We start from the raw sequence: 17,867 nt of genomic DNA on the forward strand, positions 1-17,867 counted from the left end.
GGATAAACCCTTAGAAATTTACCAATATTCTCTGCCAAGTAGTCAAAGGAGACTGGGTACCTACTATGTGTGCATGGAACTGTTCTGAACACTATGAAGATGGGTGCAGAAAGAATTTGAAAGGAAAGGTTACATTCTTATAGTGTTTGAGGGTAAGGTAAATAGATAATGCAAATATGATTTGTCCCTGTTTTATAGACAAGAAAATTGAGGTCAAGTGTATTACCAGTAGTCCCACAGGTAGTAAGTGTTCAGAGTGGGGATCTGAATCGGTGTCTATTAACTCCAAGTGCATTGATCTTTCTAGTGCCCCATACTATCTGAATATGACTTTGCCTTTGGTTGGGCAACTAGATGATGTAATGGATAGAGGGCTAGACCTAGAGTCAGGAAAACTCATCCTTGTGAGTTCAAAATTGGTCTCAGACTTTTATTGGCTGATTCTTGGAAAGTTGATTAACCTTGTTTGCTTCAGTTTACTCATCTAAGAATGAATTGGAGAAGGAAATGACAAACTACTCTAGTAATTTTGCCAAGAAAACCCCAAATGGAGTTTAAAAGAGTTGGACATGAGTAAAACAACTTCACAACAACCATTGATTAGCTGATACTCTCAACAGCTGACAAAACTGCAAATATCTGAAGAATGCTTAAGGATCCCTACAGTAGAAACACAAGAATTAACTTGGTGAAGTAGATACTAGAGTATTATCAGGAAACCTGAGCTGATCTTAGGAACTCACTTCACTTTTCTGGCTGTCACATTCCTCATCTGTAAGATTGGGGTCTCCAAGATCCTTCCCCGCCTGAAAATTCTGATTCTGTGGTCCTGAGGATTTGTTGAGCATTTACAAAGTTGGACACCATGGATGGTATAAAAGCACAGAATTCCAGGTACTGACTTCAAGGAACTCGGTCTCACTCAGGAACAACACGTGCCTACATTAAAAAAAAAAAAAGCTGTGACCAGTTACTAATCACAAAAAGATGCTATAAAAAGGCACAATTGTGAGAGAAAGTATAAGGGATAAATATATAAAGCTCAATTCAAGGAACTGAATCTGACCTGATCCTTTTGTGACCTATCTTAATAGCTACAATTTCTAATGCTTCTTCTTGCCTCCCCCTTTCCATAATTACATTGAATTTGCTTTGTCTTATATTATTTACATAAATATATTTGTACATATTATTACCCCCAATGGAATGTAGCCTTCTTAAGAGCAGAAACTTGATGGTTTTTTTTTCTTTGAATTCTCAGCCTAGTGCATAGTAGGCACTTAATGCTTGTTGGTTGATTGATACAACTAAAGTAACTAATAATGTTATACAGAATTAAAGAGAGCATTAAGAACCTTCCTATGGTCAATGACAGCGACGAGTGAGCTTGGTCAAGTTTTCTAGGAAAGAAGGGAGTTCCTGATTCCCTGTATCTTAGGGAACTCAAGTGAGGTGGGAGATCTCTCTGACTTGCCCATTCATGTTGACTCTATAGGTTGGCTGAGCACCTACGGAAAACCAAGGCAGCCATTGTCATCCAGAAACAGTATCGGATGCATATGGTCCGTCAAGCCTATAAAAGGATCTACAGGGCTACGGTCACTATCCAAGCCTTTACCCGAGGCATGTTTGTACGGAGAGCCTACCGCCAGGTATGCGACAGACCTCCTACCTCTTCCCTCTTCTTTTATCCTCTCCCCCCAACCGCAAAAGAATGGGAGAAACTTGAGAAGGGAACACCAAATAATTACATACATTTCTATGGTGGAGTTTAACTCTAAAGAGCCTGGGTACCTAAATATACTATAAATATACCTATATACTGGGCAGCAACTAAGTGGCCCAACGGAGAACACTGAACTTGGAATCAGGAAGTCTGATCTTCCCAAGTTCAAATCTAGCCTCAGACATTTACTAGCTGAGTGACCCGAAGCAACTCATTTGACCCTGTTTGCCTTAGTTTCCTCATCTATAAAATAAGCTGGAAAAGGAAATGGCAAACTGCTCCAGTATCTTTGCCAAGAAAAATCCAAAAATGGCCACTAAAAGTCAGATGAGTGAAAAATGACTGAACACCAGCAACAGTGCAAAAATAAGGCATTTGATTAAGTGCAATCATTATCTCATATGATCTTCACAACAACCTTAGATAGTAGCTGATGTTATTATAACTTTTTACAGTTGAAGAAACTGAGGCAGACAATTTAAATGACTTGCCCCAAGGATACACAGCTAGTAAATGTCTGAGGCTGGATTTGAACTCAAGTTTTTAGGTCTTTAAACCCAGAGTTCTATCCACTGCACCACTTAGCTGATCATGTGAAATTATGAAGGAACCGATAATGTTTGTTAAATTCACTAAAAATTGGGATAGGGCAATGCTGAATGAACCTTTCTCTCCCCTTACTCCACCACAAGCAGCCTAAAGATATCCTGTGTCTGTGATGCCAGGCCATGAAGAGAACTTTCTAAGGATAGTGTCCTGGGGATTGTTGACAATTCTCTCTTTCTTTCTTTTTATTATTCTTTTTATTATTTTAATTGTAATCATCTTGTGATTCTTTGACTTAAAAAAAAAAAAAGAAAATAGAGAAATCCCCCAGCTTTCTTAACAACATTGTTGAACCATGTTGGGTTTAAAAGATAAATTCCTTCCATTAATTCCCTTGAAATTCTTGACCTTTTGTTTTTCCATATGAACTTTGTTGTTATTTTTTCTAGGTCATTAAAATAGTTTTTTGGGAGTCTGATTGGTATAGCCCTAAACAAATAGATTAGTTTTTTTTTTTTTTAAATAGCTTTTTATTTACAGGTTATATGTATGGGTAATTTTACAGCATTGACAATTGCCAAACCTTTTGTTCCAATTTTTCCCCTCTTTCCCTCCACTCTCTCCCCTAGATGGCAGGATGACCAGTAGATGTTAAATATATTAAAGTATAAATTAAATACAAAATAAGTATACGTGACCAAATTGTTATTTTGCTGTACAAAAAGTATCGGACTCTGAAATACTGTACAATTATCCTGTGAAGGAAATCCAAAATGCTGGCAGGCAAAAATAGAGGAATTGGGAATTCTATGTAATGGTTCTTAGTCATCTCCCAGAGTTCTTTTGCTGGGTATAGCTGGTTCAGTTCATTTCTGCTCGATTGGAACTGATTTGGTTCATTTCATTGCTGAAGATGGCCAGGTCCATCAGAATTGATCATCATATAGTACTGTTGTTGAAAATAGATTAGTTTAGATAGCATTATCATCTTTATTATATTTGCTCACTCTATCCAAGAGCATTTAATATTTTTTCCAATTGGTTAAATCAGACTTTATTTGTGTGGAAAGTGTTTTGTAGTTTTGCTCATAAAGTTTCTGATTTTCCCTTGGCAGATAGATTCCTAAGTATTTTATACTATCAGTAGTTACTTTAAATGGAATTTCTCTTTGTAACTCTGACTGTTGGATTTTGTTAGTAAAAGATAAATTCTTAAAACTAAAGAGAGGAAACTAAAAATGGGGTGTCCTTTTGCAAGGAGATTTTTTCCACTTCTCAGATCTTCTCCAACTTGACTAAAATCACTCTGAATTTAACTTCTAAAATTTGCTTCTTTTTTCATCCATTGCCTTTCCTTTTGTTTTGAATTGGAATTCCCAGAAAGGTAAGGAGAGACGGGCAGGATCAGGTCTGAGGTTTTGTTTGTCTGTCACCAGATCCTGTTGGAACACAAGGCCACCACGATCCAGAAACATGCCCGAGGTTGGATGGCCAGGAGGAGATTTTTGCAGTTTCGAAGGGCGGCCATTGTCATCCAGTGTGCCTTCAGGCGCTTGAAGGCAAAGCGGGAGTTGAAGGCTCTCAAGATTGAAGCCCGTTCTGCTGAGCACCTGAAACGATTGAATGTGGGAATGGAGAACAAAGTGGTCCAGCTGCAGAGGAAGATTGATGATCAGGTCAGTCCTACTTTGGGCATCATCAGCAAAACTTGAGCTCTGGACTTTTGTTTTTTTGGGGGTTTTTTAGGAGACATTTGGGATTAAGTGATTTGCTCAGGGTTATACAGCTACTAAATATCTGAGACTAGATTTAAATTCAGGTCCTCCTGCCTCTAGGGTTTGTGCCACCTAACTGCCCCAGCTCTGGATATATTGAAGGAGATGACTAGAGAAGAATGTTGGATCTTCAATGAAAGCTTATGAGAAAGAATGAAAGATTAATAGATTTCTCCCTTGTGCTGTAGATGCCAGCACAGTTTGTTGAGGAGAGAAGCTATTTGGCTTTAGTTTTTGTACCCCCCCCACCTTCAGTTCTTAAAACAATTCCTGCCAACATAATAAATGCTCAATAAGTGCTTATTTCCTGATTGAGCAAGTATATGTCAGATATTGTGTCCTAGGGTATGGAAAAATAAAAACAAAGATTAACCTCAAGGCATGAGTAATTTCAATAAGAAGTTAATTCAAGAATCTAAAGTTTTCTCTCAATTTGCCTGAAAAGCTTTGCCTTATATAACCTCAATCAGTCAATTAAATAAATTTAAATGGATCTCTTTCTAAATGGAAAGTCTTGTTATATAGATAAACTCAAGCAAAGGTAAACTCAGCTCTTGCCCTCATAAAGCTTGCAATCTACTTGTAGAGACAGTGCAATCTCTCTCTGTGTCTTCATATGCTTGCTTAATATTTCCCTATACTAGCTTGAATCCTAGTCATCTTCACACTGTATAATTACAATTACCCAGGAAAAGCCCTTTCTTTCTTGGAGGTCACGTTATATATGCAGGTTACAACATCAATAAGAAATCCCTTGTTATTGGGTCATTTTTCAATCATGTCTGAGTTTTTGTGAGCTTGTTTGCGATTTTCTTGGCAAAGATACTGGAGTGGCTTGCCATTTTCTTCTCCAGCTCATTTTATAGAGAAGGAAATAAGAGCCAAAGGGTTAGTGAATTGCCCAGTGTCACACAGCCAGTAAAATGTAGGAGCCCACATTTGAACTCACAAATATGAGTCTTCCTGATTTCAAGCTTGGTGTTGTGTCCATATCTAACTCAGTACATTGCTTATAGCAAACATTAAATTGAAATTGAAGTAGCCTGGTGGGGGAATATAAACTGAGGAAGGTATTTTTCATCACTGAACATGAATTTTTGTGTGGCTTTTCTATGTGATAATCACTCACAAGCATTCTGAAAGAAATATGCTTAAGCCTAATTAATTCATACAGCAGATAATTCAAAAGAAAGGTAGTAACAATACTGTGTTCCTGAAGGGTCTTTTGAGGAATTCTACTATAGTCAGAGAGAGGAGGGAGGAGAAAAGGGACAGAGAGGAAAGAGGAATAAACAAAGGAGAGAGAACTGTTATGGGTTAGAGAATTGGAAGTAAAGACCCTCTACATCCATGAGGATCACAATTAACTTCTTACTGTTCTGGGTATTTATTAACTTTCATAACACCCAGTTGAGGCAATTCATATGTAGACACACTGTCCTAATATCTCATGGATGCCCACATGGCAGCAAAGTGCTAAGGTTATAGTGAAGAAAGGTGGTAGGAGACAGCTATGTTATGGGTGTGGATCATGAAAACATGGCACATATGCACAGCCAAAGAGTGAAAAAAAAGGGTATAAAAATTGGAAGCGAGACCCTAGTCTGGAAAGGAAAAGAAGGAAGAGGTTTACAAGTCAAACTCTTGGGGACTCCCATCTCTTTTTTTTTTTAATATTTTATTTTATTTTATTTAATAATAACTTTATATTGTCCGAATCCATGCCAGGGTAATTTTTTTTTACAACATTATCCCTTGCACTTGCTTCTGTTCTGATTTTTCCCCTCCCTCCCTCCACCCTCTCCCCTAGATGGCAAGCAGTCCTATATATGTTAGATATGTTGCAGTATATCTTAGATACAATATATGTTTGCAGAACCGAACAGTTCTCTTGTTGCATAGGGAGAATTGGATTCATAAGGTAAAAATAACCCGGGAAGAAAAGCAAAAATGCAAATAGTTCACATTCGTTTCCCAGTGTTCTTTCTTTGGGTGTAGCTGCTTCTGTCCATCATTTATCCATTGAAACTCAGTTAGGTCTCTTTGTCAAAGAAATCCACTTCCATCAGAATACATCCTCATACAATATCGTTGTCGAAGTGTATAATGATCTCCTGGTTCTGCTCATTTCACTTAGCATCAGTTCATGTAAGTCTCTCCAAGCCTCTCTGTATTCATTGGGGACTCCCATCTCAATAGAGATCCACATCTTCATAGTGAAGTTGTCCTGGAGTAATAGGTGACAAGTTGGTCAGCAAAGCTCTCTGAGAATACAAGTGTTAGCTATTCACCCTGTTAGCAAAGTGCAATTGGGGGAACATTAGGCTCGTTGCTTCAATATACCATAACATGAACTCTGAATGTTCTACAAGTCTGGCCCTTAAGTTAATGCCAGCTCTTGCATATGCATTTCCTCATTTGCACTGCTAACGTCCTTCTGGTTCTCAGCTTGTCTTTGGGAGATTAAAAATAACCTAGGCATTTTCAATCCACATGCTTGAAAAAAAACCAGAGAGGCACTTTTTAAAAACCCTATTTTTAAAGGCTTTAATTTTTTTTAAAAAAGAGTGTTTTGCTTCAAGCTTCCTGCCTGGCACACATCTGGAAAGCATCACATGTCCGCAGATGGCAGCAGAAAACAGAGAAGGGGATTGGAGATAAGGCATCTGCTTGCCCAAGCCTCTCTTCTTAAATATTTGTCATGTAGGCTCATTGTGAGGCTCCAGAAGCCCTACATGTCTAAAAAGAATACCTCTGGAGCTTTGATGAGGAGGCTGGTGAAACCCAGATGCCCTTAGATTTGTACCTTCAAAGTCACCGTTTAGCTGAGGGCTTGTTGGCCTTTTATAATGGCATGACTGGGTTGTCAAAGAAAGTGATGAACACTATTTGACACCAGAAAGACTGTAGTAGTTTAACCACGTCTTCACCAGAAGATGAAAAGCCATTTTGCAGACAAGGGCCAATCTTTTAGATACTGAATGAAGTACTTTTCTTTCTCTATCTCAATCTCAAGGGAAAACTCACTTTGCAGCTACCTAGAAGAAAAAAAAGTATTTTTTAAACAGAAAGAATAAGAGCAAATATTTGAATGTAGCCAATCTTTCCTGTATCCCTAAATCAGAACTTCTTACACTTTTTCTACTTTCAACGCCCTGTTTACCCAAGAAATTTTTATGTGATCCCAGGTATGCAGATATATAAAATAGCTATGCAAATCAAGCATTTACTGATAATAAATCATCATTTTGTGACCCCCAAACAGTTACAGGATCCCATATGAGGTTGTAAACCAGTTTAAGATGATAGTGCCTTTTCTTTCTAGTCAGCAAATGTTTAATAAATGTCTAATGTGTGCCAGGCACTGTGCTAAGTACTTGGGTTATAAAAAGAGGCAAAAGACAATTAGATCTCACAATCTAATAAGGGAAACAAGCAAATAAATATAAACAGACAAAATATGCAGGATAAATAGACAACGTTTAGAAGAAGGAAGACGTTAGAATTCGGAGAAAGTGGAAAATGTGTTCTGTAAATGGTAGAGTTTTGACTAGAAAGCAGCCAGGGAAACCAGTAGATAAAGATGAGGAGGAAGAGTGTTCCAAGAATGAAATCCAGATAAAATGTCCTGAGGTGTCTTGTTAATGAACAAGGAGATCAGTATGATGGGATGTGAGGAAGATAGGTAAGGGAGTAGGTTAGGAAGGACTTTGAATGCCAAGAGGATTTTGTAATTGATCCTGGAGACTATATATAACACACCTATATTCCATCTAACCTTCTCTCTATGTACCTTACAGGTATTGCTTTATGTTTGTGTTGTCTTCCCCATTAGGGAAGTCCACTCCCCTTTAAGGCAGGGATTGTATTTTTTTCCCCTTTGATTCTCTAGCATTTAACATATTGTTTTATATATAGTTATTTTGTTATCAGATTGATTGAAAGAATGAATGCCAACAATGAAGGAAGATAGGAGGCTCCAAACACATTTAGATGGAGCATGGACTGCTAGGGGTACCAGGCATGGACTCAAGAACACCTGAATTCAAATTAGCTATATCACCCTAGGCAAGGTCTGCTTCAGTTTCCTCATCTGTAAAATGAGCTGAAGAAGGAAATAGCAAACCATTCCAATATCTTTGCCAAGAAAACCCAAAATGGGGTATTGGATGGTGCTGAAATGACTGACCAACAGCAGCAAAGGTGTTATAGAGAGCACTGGAACCTGTGTTCAAATTCTTTCTCAGATATTTACTAGTTATGTGATCCTGGACAAATCACTTAACTTCTTCCAGTCTTAGTTTCCTCATCTGTAAAATGGGGATAATAGCCCCTAGTTCACAAGATTATGGTGAAGAATAAATTTTATATATGTATGTATATATATATATATATATATATAATAAACATATTATTACACATTTTATACATATATATAATTTTTCAAACCTTAAAGCAGCGCTATATATAGATATAGACACAAATATATCTAATTTATCTAATAAGGAAAACAAGCAAACAAATATATACAGATGACAGAAGGTTATGCTTTATGTATACAAGTCTTTGGGGCTAGAATCAAAATCATCCCAATTTTAAACCAGATTCTGACTACTAAACTATAACACCATACAAGAAAGACATTTCTTTGTGTTTTATGAACAACAGTCACTTAAACATTTATTCATAAGTGCCTACAATGCATGTTCTAGACCCTTTACTAGACACTTATAATTCAGAGACAAAAATAAAAATCTCTGCCCTCAAAGAACTTTTATTTTACTGGAGGGAGACAACCTGTGCCTTCTGCTGAAGAAATGTTCTTGAGAAAATGCTTTTGAAGCTGCTTTTTTGCCAGTGGTGGTAAGTGTTTCAGTATCTCTGATCAATTGCTCCCAGCCCAAGAAATATCAGACATCCAGATCAAGAAGCTTTCTGATGTGAAAGCTATGAATATGGCCCCTGAAAAAACCAAAGACCTCAGTGGCAAATTAGAGCTATTGGTCTCCTAACCCTGAGGAAGTAATAGAGATTATTCTTTCCAAGGATCACACTAATGAGAAGAAATTTTGGATACCAGTGTCTAATACTAACCAACAGCTTTTTTTTTCTCAGTTAGTTTTTTTCACTCTAGGAGGTAAATGAGGAAAGACAATCAAGCTAAACAACAATTAAATGGGCTATATTGAGAAGTATATTTCTTAGGATAAGAAGGCACTTGGTCCCCTGTGCTCTGGTCTAGCCAGGGTCCATCTGGAATGTTATATTCAGTTTTGGACAGCACGCTTTCGGCCTGATATGGATAAGCCAGAAGGTATTCAAAGTCAGGTGATTCAAATATGAAATTCATTTCTAGTCCATTTGTAACATGGCCAAGGTACCATTGAAACTCTGAATTTAGACAATATTGTTCCAACCTCAATGGCAGGCTGAACATTTTGTTTTCCCTTGGCTTCTTTTGTCCTCATTCAGAATTATGGAAAGAAATCTCCAAATAAAACTTTCATCTAAATGTAAGTACATGGGGGGGGGGGGGGAAGGCCCCTGTACACGCTTTCAAAGTATAAAGCATATATGGGTAGAGGAGCTCCTTTATTTTGCCCCATAGAAAGTTCATACAACACAAAAAGGACTTAATAGTCCTCCTGGTAGAAATTGGTACCAACAAGACAAAGCTGATGAATTCTCCCTTAGAGTTTATATATAATCCTTTCCAGGCTCATAGGAACCCCATGAGGTTTAGATTCCATCCAGAAGGCAAACTCACTTTGGAACTTCTAGACTGGCAACAACCTGTTTGAATAGTTCACTATAAAAATGAGGGTTGGAAGGGGAGCAAGGCCTAGATTCCTAGCCTCTTATGTTATAGCTTTGCTCTCTAAAGCAGGAGACATGTGAGTGATTCTTTCATTTCTCCAAGAATCATTCTGTTCATGAAATCCCTCCTGTGAAACTTCCGGTTAAGATGGCGGAGAGGAGGCTCACAGTTGCATAAGCTCCGCGCTTTCTCTCACTATCCACTTCATTACAAGCCTCTGAATCAATGCTTGACTGAAAAAAACCCACAAATAGTTACCAAGAGAAGCCATCCTTGAGATCCGCCAAGAAAGGTCTGTCTTTACTGGAGGGCTGGGGCGGTTTTAGATCGGGCGCAGGCGGCGGGCAGCGGCAGTGAGAGCACGGGAGCAGACTGGAGAGGGGGTGGGGAGTGATCGCAGCCGTCTCTGCGGGGAGAGCTTCGCTACAGGTTTGGATACTTTACTCCAGCAGCAAGTCAGCAGCCCAGCAGAGAAGCTAAAAACACCGGGGCTGAAGAACACAACCGCAAACAGCTGGAGTCTCTCAGGACCTGGCCGCCCCCCCCCTTCCCCCCCTCAGTGACTCAGCACGCTTTGGGATCTCAGAGCGCAGGCGCAGCACAGTCCTGCTAGTGCCTCACTGCTGCCCCCTGCAGTCTGTAGAGGAAGCTCGATAACACACCCAGCCCCCCCCCAAAGAAAGACTCCAGTTTTTTCTGTTTTTCTTTGGTAGTTTGTCTCTGATTAATAGACAGAATGAGCAAGAAGCTGAAGAGGACTTTAACCCTTGACAGCTTCTATACAGATAGAGAGCAGACTCTAAATCCTGAGGAGACTAAAAACAGGCAGTCCCCAGGTGATTCCCCAAAGGAGGAGATCGTCTGTTCCTCAGCACAGATGAACCTCATAGAAGTGATTAAAAAGGCTCTCACAAGGGAGCTAGAAGAAAAATGGGAAAAGAGTCTGGAGAAAGTTAAAGAGAGAGTGGATAAAGAAGTAAAATCCTTGAAAAATAGGATTAGTGAACTGGAAACAGAAAACAGCTCTCTAAAAAACAAAATTGGCGAAATGGAAAAAAATTCCACAGAACAAAAGAACTCAATTGGACAATTAGAGAAAGATTTTAAAAAAGTGAGTGAAGAGAATACTTCACTGAAAATCAGAATTGAACAAGTGGAATTGAATGACTCGAGGAGACAAGAAGAATCAGTCAAGCAAATCCAAAAAAATCAAACAATGGAGAAAAATGTGAAATACCTTCTGGGGAAGACAACAGACCTGGAAAACAGATCCAGGAGACACAATCTGAGAATCATTGGACTCCCAGAAAAACATGATGAAAAAAAGAGCCTGGACACCGTCTTCCAGGAAATTATCAAAGAGAACTGCCCAGAAGTCATAGGAACAGAGGAAAAAATAAACATTGAAAGGATTCATCGATCACCCACTGAAAGGGATCCTAAAATCAAAACACCAAGGAATATAGTGGCCAAATGCCAGAACCCTCAGATGAAAGAAAAAATATTGCAAGCAGCCAGAAAAACCCAATTCAAGTATCAAGGAGCCACAATAAGGATCACCCAGGATCTGGCAGCATCCACATTAAAAGATCGAAGGGCCTGGAATATGATATTCCGAAAGGCTAAGGAACTTGGTATGCAACCAAAAATAACTTACCCAGCGAGAATGAGCATCTTTTTCCAGGGAAGAAGATGGACATTCAACGAAGTAAGCGAATTTCATCTATTTCTGATGAAAAAACCAGAACTTAACAAAAAGTTTGATCTACAAATATAGAACTCAAGAGAAATCTAAAAAGGTAAAGATTAATCTTGGGAACTATATTTTGACTATATAGATGTATAAAGAATACATGTATACCTTGTTCTAGAAATTGATGTGGAAAGGACATTGTACCAGAAAAAGGGTAAAGTGGGGGTAGTACATCTCATGAAGAGGCATAGGAAACCTATTATACCTGAGAGAAAGAATGGAGGGGGATGAATATAGTGGGTATCTTACTGCCTTCAGAATTGGCTTTAAGTGAAAAATCTTAAGACATATTCAATCTAAGGTGAAACTTCTCCCATCTCATTGAAAAGTGAGAAGGGAAAAGTGGAAAGGGAAGGAATAAGCTAAGCGGAAGGGAATACGGGAACTGGGAGGGAAAGGGGTAAGATAGGGGGAGGAACTCTAAGGCGGGGGGAGGGACACTAAAAAGGGAGGGCTGTGAGAAGCAAGGGGTGCTCACAAGCTTAATACTTGGAAGGGGGGGGAAGGGGAAAGAAGGGAGGAAAGCATAAACCGGGGTTAACAAGATGGCAAGTAATACAGAATTGGTCATTCTAACCATAAACGTGAACGGGGTAAACTCCCCCATAAAGAGGAAGCGGTTAGCAGAATGGATTAAAAGCCAGAATCCTACAATATGTTGTTTACAGGAAACACACCTGAAGCGGGGAGATGCATGCAGGTTAAAGGTAAAAGGTTGGAGCAAAATCTACTATGCTTCAGGTGAAGTCAAAAAAGCAGGGGTAGCCATCCTGATCTCAGATCAAGCTAAAGCAAAAATTGACCTAATTAAAAGAGATAAGGAAGGACACTATATCTTGCTAAAGGGTAGCATGGATAATGAAGCACTATCTATATTAAACATATATGCACCAAGTGGGGTAGCATCTAAATTCTTAAAAGAGAAACTAAGAGAGCTGCAAGAAGAAATAGACAGTAAAACTATAATAGTGGGAGATCTTAACCTTGCACTCTCAGAATTAGATAAATCAAACCAGAAAATAAATAAGAAAGAAGTCAAAGAGGTAAACAGAATACTAGAAAAGCTAGATATGATAGATCTCTGGAGAAAATGTAATGGAGACAGAAAGGAATACACTTTCTTTTCAGCAGTTCATGGAACCTATACAAAAATTGACCATATATTAGGACATAAAAACCTCAAACTCAAATGTAGTAAGGCAGAAATAGTAAATGCATCCTTTTCAGACCACGATGCAATGAAAATTACATTCAACAAAAAAGCAGGGGGAAGTAGACCAAAAAATAATTGGAAACTAAATAATCTCATACTAAAGAATGATTGGGTAAAACAGCAAATCATAGACATAATTAATAACTTCACCCAAGAAAACGATAATAATGAGACATCATACCAAAATGTATGGGATGCAGCCAAAGCGGTAATAAGGGGAAATTTCATATCTCTAGAGGCCTATTTGTATAAAATAGAGAAAGAGAAGGTCAATGAATTGGGTTTGCAATTAAAAATGCTAGAAAAGGAACAAATTAAAACCCCCAGTCAAACACTAAACTTGAAATTCTAAAAGTAAAAGGTGAGATCAATAAAATTGAAAGTAAAAAAACTATTGAATTGATTAATAAAACTAAGAGTTGGTTCTATGAAAAAACCAACAAAATAGACAAACCCTTAGTAAATCTGATTAAAAAAAGGAAAGAGGAAAATCAAATTGTTAGTCTTAAAAATGAAAAGGGAGAACTCACCACTAACGAAGAGGAAATTAGAGCAATAATTAGGAGTTACTTTGCCCAACTTTATGCCAATAAATTCGACAACTTAAATGAAATAGAAAAATACCTCCAAAAATACAGCTTGCCCAAACTAACAGAGGAAGAAGTAAATATCCTAAACAGTCCCATCTCAGAAAAAGAAATAGAACAAACTATCAATCAACTCCCTAAGAAAAAATCCCCAGGACCAGATGGATTTACATGTGAATTCTACCAAACATTTAAAGAACAATTAACTCCAATGTTATATAAACTATTTGAAAAAATAGGGATTGAAGGAGTCCTACCAAACTCCTTTTATGACACAGATATGGTACTGATACCTAAACCAGGTAGGCTGAAAACAGAGAAAGAAAATTATAGACCAATCTCCCTAATGAATATTGATGCTAAAATCTTAAATAAAATATTAGCAAAAAGATTACAGAAAATTGTCACCAGGATAATACACTATGACCAAGTAGGATTTATACCAGGAATGCAGGGCTGGTTCAATATTAGGAAAACTATTAGCATAATTGACTATATCAATAACCAAACAAACAAAAACCACATGATCATCTCAATAGATGCAGAAAAAGCATTTGATAAAATCCAACATCCATTCCTAATAAAAACACTTGAGAGCATAGGAATAAATGGACTTTTCCTTAAAATAGTCAGGAGCATATATTTAAAACCATCAGTAAGCATCATATGCAATGGAGAAAAACTGGAACCTTTCCCAGTAAGATCTGGAGTGAAGCAAGGTTGCCCACTATCACCATTATTATTTAATATCGTATTAGAAACACTAGCCTCGGCAATAAGAGTCGAGAATGATATAAAAGGAATTAGAGTAGGCAATGAGGAAACCAAACTATCACTCTTTGCAGATGATATGATGGTATACCTAGAGAACCCCAGAGATTCTACCAAAAAGCTATTGGAAATAATTCATAATTTTAGCAAAGTAGCTGGCTACAAAATAAATCCCCATAAATCCTCAGCATTTTTATACATCACCAACAAAACCCAACAGCAAGAGATACAAAGAGAAATTCCATTCAGAATAACTGTTGATACCATAAAATATTTGGGAATCTATCTACCAAAGGAAAGTCAGGAATTATATGAGCAAAATTATAAAAAAGTCTCCACACAAATAAAGTCAGACTTAAATAATTGGAAAAATATTAAGTGCTCTTGGATAGGCCGAGCGAACATAATAAAGATGACAATACTCCCTAAACTAATCTATTTATTTAGTGCTATACCAATCAGACTTCCAAGAAAATATTTTATTGATCTAGAAAAAATAACAACAAAATTCATATGGAACAATAAAAAGTCGAGAATCTCAAGGGAATTAATGAAAAAAAAATCAAATGAAGGTGGCCTAGCTGTACCTGATCTAAAATTATATTATAAAGCAGCAGTCACCAAAACCATTTGGTATTGGCTAAGAAATAGATTAGTGGATCAGTGGAAAAGGCTAGGCTCACAAGACAGAATAGTCAATTATAGCAATCTAGTGTTTGACAAACCCAAAGCCCCTAACTTCTGGGAAAAGAATTCATTATTTGATAAAAACTGCTGGGATAATTGGAAATTAGTATGGCAGAAATTAGGCATGGACCCACACTTAACACCATATACCAAGATAAGATCAAAATGGGTCTATGACCTAGGCATAAAGAACGAGATTATAAATAAATTAGAGGAACATAGAATAGTTTATCTCTCAGACTTGTGGAGGAGAAAGAAATTTGTGACCAAAGATGAACTAGAGACCATTACTGATCACAGAATAGAAAATTTCGATTACATCAAATTAAAAAGCCTTTGTACAAATAAAACTAATGCAAACAAGATTAGAAGGGAAGCAACAAACTGGGAAAACATTTTCACAGTTAAAGGTTCTGATAAAGGCCTCATTTCCAAAATATATAGAGAACTGACTCAAATTTATAAGAAATCAAGCCATTCTCCAATTGATAAATGGTCAAAGGATATGAACAGACAATTTTCAGAGGATGAGATTGAAACTATTACCACTCACATGAAAGAGTGTTCCAAATCATTATTGATCAGAGAAATGCAAATTAAGACAACTCTGAGATACCACTACACACCTGTCAGATTGGCTAAGATGACAGGAAAAAATAATGATGAATGTTGGAGGGGATGCGGGAAAACTGGGACACTAATGCATTGTTGGTGGAGTTGTGAACGAATCCAACCATTCTGGAGAGCAATCTGGAATTATGCCCAAAAAATTATCAAAATGTGCATATCCTTTGATCCAGCAGTGTTTCTACTGGGCTTATATCCCAAAGAAATACTAAAGAAGGGAAAGGGACCTGTATGTGCCAAAATGTTTGTAGCAGCCCTGTTTGTAGTGGCTAGAAACTGGAAAATGAATGGATGCCCATCAATTGGAGAATGGCTGGGTAAATTGTGGTATATGAATGTTATGGAATATTATTGTTCTGTAAGAAATGACCAGCAGGATGAATACAGAGAGGCTTGGAGAGACCTACATGAACTGATGCTAAGTGAAATGAGCAGAACCAGGAGATCATTATACACTTCGACAACGATATTGTATGAAGACATATTTTGATGGAAGTGGATTTCTTTGACAAAGAGACCTGAGTTTCAATTGATAAATGACGGACAAAAGCAGCTACACCCAAAGAAAGAACACTGGGAAACGAATGTGAACTATCTGCATTTTTGTTTTTCTTCCCGGATTATTTATACCTTCTGAATCCAATTCTCCCTACGCAACAAGAGAACTGTTCGGTTCTGCAAACATATATTGTATCTAGGATATACTGCAACATATCCAACATATAAAGGACTGCTTGCCATCTAGGGGAGGGGGTGGAGGGAGGGAGGGGAAAAAAAATCGGAACAGAATTGAGTGTCAATATAATGTAATTATTAAATAAAAAAATAAATAAAATTTAAAAAAAAAAAAGAAAAAAAAAAAAAAAAAGAAATCCCTCCTGTCTCTAGAAAATCTGATCTGCAACTCTCAAACATTTATGATAGACTCATAAATCAAAATGACCTGGATTCAAATCTTGCATCAGGTATTTGTTGTTTATGTGAGCTTGGGCTAGTAATTTAAATTAAATGTCAGGTTCCTCATTTGTAAAATGAGAAAGCTGGATTAGATAGCTTCTGAGGTACCTTCTAGTCTTCAGTCTATAATCCTGGGAGTTTTTTTAACATGATTAAAATGGATATGTCCTTCATCTCCAGGATAACCCCATTGTTTGGGGGACTTCCTTAGTAAGGCTTTACTTCTGTCATTCATATGAGGATCAGCTGAAGGAATTGGAGATGTTAACATAGAGAAGAAAGCCCTTACGGCATGTCAGAGCTATGTAAAAGTAGTGGGAAAACTGTTTCTCATGTGGGACGGTGATTAAATTTGTTCAGAGGATGGAACTAGGAGAAATAAGTGGAATTCACAAAGAGACATTTAGCTCAATGTAAGGAAAAATTTTCTAACAGTGAAGGACAATCTGAAAGTTGCTTGAAATCATTTATGAAAAGTCCTTTTGCAAATCTTAAAGGTCTATAATAAATATGTCAGATATTATCAGTGAATTCTCCTTCATCAGAAACTCTCAGGCAAAGACTTGCCAAGTAAGTATATCAATTTCTGACCAATTGCTTCCATCCCAGGAAACATCAGACATGCAGGTCGTGAAACTTATCTGAAATGAGAGCTACAGAGATGGCTCTCAAACAACCATCAGATGTACTTAGCTGTCAGATAGTGCAATGAAGAGAGTGCTGAGTCTAAAATCAGAAAGACCTCTGTTTGCCTCAGTTTTCTCATCTATAAAATAAAAATAATAACAAGATCTACCCTCAGGGGTTGTTGTGAGGATCAAATGAGATAATAAGTGCTTAATATACCATCTGGTACAGGGGTTATATAAATAGTAATAGTAAGGAGCATATAATAGGTAGTAGGAGTAGTAGCAATAGTTATCCTAATATACTGTACAGAGAATTCCTTTCCACATATGGGTTCGAAGAGGTGATCTCTGCTGTCCCTCCCTTCTGATTCTGAAAGTCCTACTCTTTCTTCAAATACACTATTGCATTTTCTTTGTCACATTGAAGCCATAAGTACAGAGTGTGTTCTCAGTGATTTAGTTTTGGATGATGATGATGATATTGATCATGAAGGGGATGGGGAAGTGTCTACTGTGTGTCAAGCACTGTGTTAAATACACACAAAACTCATTTGTCTCATAGTGAAGCAGGTGTCCAGTTGCCTCTTGTCTCAGACCCCTTGGACATCTGTCAGGGAGCAAGCCCCGTGTCACAGTGTTCACAGAAGCACACAATGTGTTTCCAATCCTTTTGACCTCTGAGTGCTTCTCATGGGTGTTTTGGGGCATGGCATCAGCTTATCAGGGACCTTCTGATTCATCTCATTAAAAAATAAGACTGCCTCTAAGTTCAGAAAAA

General features: G+C 37.6%; 1 protein-coding gene across 1 annotated transcript in view; it reads left to right on the top strand.

Moving 5' to 3' along the window:
• Positions 1 to 17,867, top strand: part of MYO5B (myosin VB) — a 518,558-nt gene that overhangs the window by 408,392 nt on the left and 92,299 nt on the right. The window contains exons 20-21 of the mRNA XM_051969631.1: positions 1,496 to 1,652; positions 3,709 to 3,948. Coding sequence (XP_051825591.1) covers positions 1,496 to 1,652; positions 3,709 to 3,948 — 397 coding nt within the window. The remainder of the gene's footprint in view (positions 1 to 1,495; positions 1,653 to 3,708; positions 3,949 to 17,867) is intronic.

This window comes from Antechinus flavipes, chromosome 1 (assembly GCF_016432865.1).
Source record: "Antechinus flavipes isolate AdamAnt ecotype Samford, QLD, Australia chromosome 1, AdamAnt_v2, whole genome shotgun sequence".
Lineage (NCBI taxonomy): Eukaryota > Metazoa > Chordata > Mammalia > Dasyuromorphia > Dasyuridae > Antechinus > Antechinus flavipes.